Source organism: Canis lupus, chromosome 23 (genome assembly GCF_048164855.1).
Source record: "Canis lupus baileyi chromosome 23, mCanLup2.hap1, whole genome shotgun sequence".
NCBI classification, from domain to species: Eukaryota; Metazoa; Chordata; class Mammalia; order Carnivora; family Canidae; genus Canis; species Canis lupus.
This window is the reverse complement of record NC_132860.1, coordinates 23,391,323-23,396,361: the sequence shown is the minus strand read 5'-3', so window position 1 is coordinate 23,396,361 and position 5,039 is coordinate 23,391,323. Positions and strand designations below refer to the sequence as shown.

The window sequence follows — 5,039 nt, the reverse complement described above, 5'->3', positions numbered from 1 at the left end:
GGGCATGGAGAAAAAAATTCAGCATTTTTCAGATTTTCTATTTTCTTCATCATACAATTGCTTCTTGAGTGAATTTACTCATAATAGACCAGACCATCATCACCACTTATATGTTGAAGACATGTGAATATTTACTTAACTAAGATATTCTCCCTTAGGACATATACAATTCAGTATTCTATGTGAATCTCAAACCTACCATGTTCAAATTGAATTTATTAGTATAGCCCTCAAATTGATCCCAATTCTGAATCCCTTATGTCAAGGGAATCATGCTAAATATACCTAATTTTCCAAAATAGAAACATTTATACTCTACTTATAGTTAGTATTGGTGAATGCAGAGATATCAGTCTTTGTGTTTAGCTATGGTTGTAAGTTCCTAGGATTAATAAGCAAGGAGTGAGGAAAAGTTTCACAGTGCAAATATCAAACATCCTTTATCAGATGGCTGCCAGGAAAAGAAACACCTCCTAGTTCTTAAACTCATAGTGGTTAAACTAGTGAAATATGAGGAAAATGAAGAAAAAAGAAGCTAGTCTTAGGTATTGGGGCAATAAAGAGGGGGAAAACGTTACTTTGTTAAGAGATTTCATATTTTGTGTCTTAGTACTGGGTTCAAAGTCAACTCATCAATGAGGAAGATCCAATGCACATAGCAGCCTGGTGGTCTGATAATTTTAACTACTAACTATCAAATTTGAAATACTCTACTTTAGCAGTCAGTTGAATCCAGGATATTGTTTTATGAAGCATATTTTTGTCTATCAAAATTGCTCTAGAAATCATATAAGCTCTACCAATATAAAATCATATAATATCTACCAATATGAATGTTGGCACCTTCACACAAATACACGTTTATGGATTTAATTCTTATTTGTATGTTTTTGTTTTCCTTAACTAGGTGATCATTTCCTCTTAATTACATTTTAAGTCTCTGTGTATTATTAGTCTATTCATTATCTTGGCTCAATATTCTTTCAAACTGACTATTAAATTCAGCATATAGATCTCAGGGAACTCTTCCTTTCTTTTATAAGTATCTACATAGTTTTTTTTCTCCTTCTACTCATTTATTCTCTATTATAGTGCCCTCTGAAAGATACATACTCAGAATAAAATGAACAAATTCACCAATTTTTACTAAATGGGAAAGATAAAATAATCTGTTGAGTTAGTATTCTTAGAAATTCTAGACATCTGGTAAATAATAACTTTTAGGTGGTAAATGGAATTCAGCGTGTGGGAATGAGAACAGTTAATTATTTTCCTACATCATCTCTTTGTATTGCTATATATCTTGAACCACTTCTTTTATTGATCCAACTGATATCAGGCAACATTGACCTTTAGCACTCTAAGAACATGCTCCCGTATCTTCTTGGTCCTTACTCCATACACAATGGGGTTGAGAAAAGGGGGCACCAAAAGGTACATATTTGCAATAAAAATATGGATGTGTGCAGGCACATTCTTCCCAAAACGGTGAGTGAAAATGGAAAAACCAGCTGTGGAATAGAACACAAGAATAACACAGACATGTGATCCACATGTGCCCAAAGCCTTAAAGCCAGCTTCTCGGGATGGCAGGCTGAACACAGAGTGGAGAATGAAGGCATAGGATACAACAGTGAGAATGGCATCACACGAGCCAATGATAGAAGCCACACTGAGGCTATAACGAGTGGTGGCTCCTGTGTCTACACATGCCAGCTTCACTACAGCCATGAACTCACAGTAGGTGTGGGCAATGATTCGTGTTCTGCAGTAGGGCAGCTGTTTGAGGAGGATGGGATGTGGGGAAAAGAAGGCCACTCCCCGAATCACCACAATAATACCCATTATGGTGATGCGAGCATGGGTGAGAATTGTGGTATGGTGCAGTGGATGACAAATGGCCACGTAACGGTCAAAGGCCATGGCCAGGAAAAAGCCCGATTCCATGGTAGTAAAGCTATGAATGAAGAACATTTGAGCTAGGCAGGCATCAAAGGCAATGTCATGGGCTCCAAGCCAGAAGAGACAGAGCATGCGGGGCAGCGTGGATGTGGAGAGGACCAGGTCGGTGATGGAGAGCATGCAGAGAAAGAAGAACATAGGCTCATGGAGACTTCGCTCTGCCCTCACCACAGCCAGGATGGTCACATTCCCCACCACAGCCACCACGTACATGGAGCAGAAGGGGATCCCAATCCATACATGCAGGTGCTCTAGTCCTGGGATGCCCATCAGCAAGAAGGTGACAGGAAAGGGACGAGAGGTGTTGAGAGGAGGCATAATGTTGTTTCCCTTTGCTGTTTGTCACTACTTCCGAAGATGAAGCTGCTATGACAGATTATCAAACCAGGTGCTCAAAATGTGGAGATTCAGTTCAAGAAGATCCTTATGTTTAAAACAATTCCAATTCATAATCAGGTGTATTTAAATTCACTAGGACCAGAATAATCAAATTTGTAACATCATATAAAATACTGTGCTTGAAAATACAGAAGACTAATTCATATATCATTTCGTATTTTCACAGGGGCATATAAGTTTCTGTAACCGTTCATTTCCATAAAAGAGTCCTTGTCTATTCAATCGTACTTAATTCAACAACTGTTCAGTAAGCTGTTGTGGTATGACAAAACACAGTCCAGGCACTGAGAGTAAAGTAAGGCACAGATCAGATCCTCTCCTGGAGGTTACACTCCATGAGGAAAACATCAGAATATGATAGACAATGAGTGATATGTGTGGGTGATGAGAATGCCATATTCAAGTTGATATCTGAATGACTGAGCTCAAGCCTACAGAGCCTGAGATATTACACATTCTGGGAATGAAAATTGCAAGAAAAACTGTTCTGAAACAGGAACACAAAGAAACAGACAAAAATGCACATGTTTGGGGAACTTATATGACAAAGGAGAAAGTAGTAGGAGTTGAAGCACAATTTCTCTACATTAATAGCTTCTTCATATTTTCCCTTTTCTTCTGCCTGTTTTAGAAAAACATCAGATGTATAAACAACAGTCTTGAGAATATTCTAAAATTCTCTGCTTTATTTTCTTTTTTTAAAATATTTTATTTATTTTATTCATGAGAGACACAGAGAAAGAGAGAGGCAGAGACACAGGCAGAGGGAGAAGCAGGGTCTGTACAGGGAGCCCGATGTGGGACTCAATACCGGGACTCCAGGATCAAGCCCTGCGTCAAAGGTGGATGCTAAACCCCTGAGCCACCCAGGGATCCCCTCTGCTTTGTTTTCTTAAGAACTTTCTGCAAAAGATCTAATTTTGCATCGATTGTATGTTGTACATAACCTGACTTGGTATGTTTTCATCTACTGCTCACTGTAGTTCTCCTTATCATTTATTACTGTGCTTATTTTTCCTTTCTCCTCCTTCCTATTAGTTCCTGTCTGAAAATTATATCTCTCACATAGTTATTCTTTTACAAGTGTCAAATTCAGTTTCAAATATGGTAAGTGCAGTTAATATTTAAACTGTATATTTATGACTAATGATAAGTTAGACTCTACGAAAAAGTATACTTCAGATTCCCCAAGGTGAATAATGCAGAATATTACTCCTCAGAATGTAGAAGTGCCTCCCAAAGCCATTTTGGGTTTTAACTTCTTTGGGTTGCTTCCATAACAGTGGTAACCAGAGACTGTTTTTGGGTTGCAAGACTTGCAATTTTCCTCTTTAATTTCTCAGTCAGTATTTCCCTTCAGTAAGTATAAATGAGCAAGCAGAAACCTTGTGACACTTTCATAGAGTTATTGGAGGGATTCTTTTAGGCAGAAGATTGTACAACCCACACACTATGTGATGTAGGGGGTAGAAATAAATGATCCCTTCTCCTGATTTAAGAGGAAGAAAGTTACAATCCAGCCACTCAAGCTTTCAGAGTTACTTATTAAATTTGGACAACTAAAAACTTGGAGGATTTCATGTAGTAAGAGTGTGACATCACTTGGAATATTTCTAAATGGTAACATGATATGTACATCTTTGGGATTGCTTCTTAAATAAGAATAATGTATTTCATACCTTCCAGATCTCATTTGTCACACTCCATATGTGACTAACATGAAGCATAGTATATGTCACCTTTTTTCCTGTTGTTTTTTTTTCTATCATGTACCCTTTAAATAGAAATATTATATGTTCTTCCAAAACATATATTGATAAGGATCACACACACACACACACACACACACACAGAAACAACATATTTCTTAATCTTAAAGTCATTCATTACCTTCCTATACTCAGTGTTTCAGATTTAGCACTATAGAGATGGACCCTTCTGGTGCTCCCTCATTTATTCATCCAGAAAACCACATTCTGATACATGCAGAGCAGTCATTTACTGGCTTGTTAAATTGGTCAAAAGATGTCCAAAATATCAAGTACTGAATAAAGGATAGTCCTTTATACTTTTCACAGTTCCACGGGAAAAAAATGTGCCTCCATGACAGAGAAGCCATGGGGACATCCCCAGATAAAGGGATGAGTGAGGAGACAGGGGCTGGGAGGATTAAAGAAGAGAAAGACTCTTAGATTGCTGCAAATTGTTTGCTTGTAGAGAAACCCTCCTTTACTCGTCTTCTGTTCTCCCCCATCTCCCATGGAGGCACTGACACTGAGTAGTACTGACATCAACTCTTAAAGAGGAAATCTGTTTTTCATATGTTTCAAACAGATCCTCATAAATACAGTATGTACTCATAAAAAGCATACATGGTTATCCTTTCATAAGCTCACCAGAACCATGAAAACACACTTAAACTCTCCAAATATCCCTAACTGAAGGACTGTTTCCTAGGCTTCAACACTTCCTAACCCCGTGTTTTCCTCTTGTGAAAAACTCTTGAATGGTACAGATATAGATTTTTGAATTATTTATCTGATGAGCAGATTGTAAAGAAGTAATTTGTAAGGCAGTGGATTATCATGAGTGGGAATGAATTCAATAGAAATGATAGCAATGCACTAAGTTTTGCGACTCAGGATAAGTTTCATTTAGTGTGGAATCTGAACAACATA

General features: G+C 37.7%; 1 protein-coding gene across 1 annotated transcript; it reads right to left on the bottom strand.

The window, feature by feature from the left end:
* Nucleotides 1-1,335: 1,335 nt before the first annotated feature.
* Nucleotides 1,336-2,280, bottom strand: LOC140615518 (olfactory receptor 52D1-like). Its single transcript, XM_072795381.1, has one exon. The coding sequence runs from the start codon at nt 2,278-2,280 to the stop codon at nt 1,336-1,338; it is 945 nt and encodes a 314-aa protein (XP_072651482.1).
* Nucleotides 2,281-5,039: the final 2,759 nt, after the last annotated feature.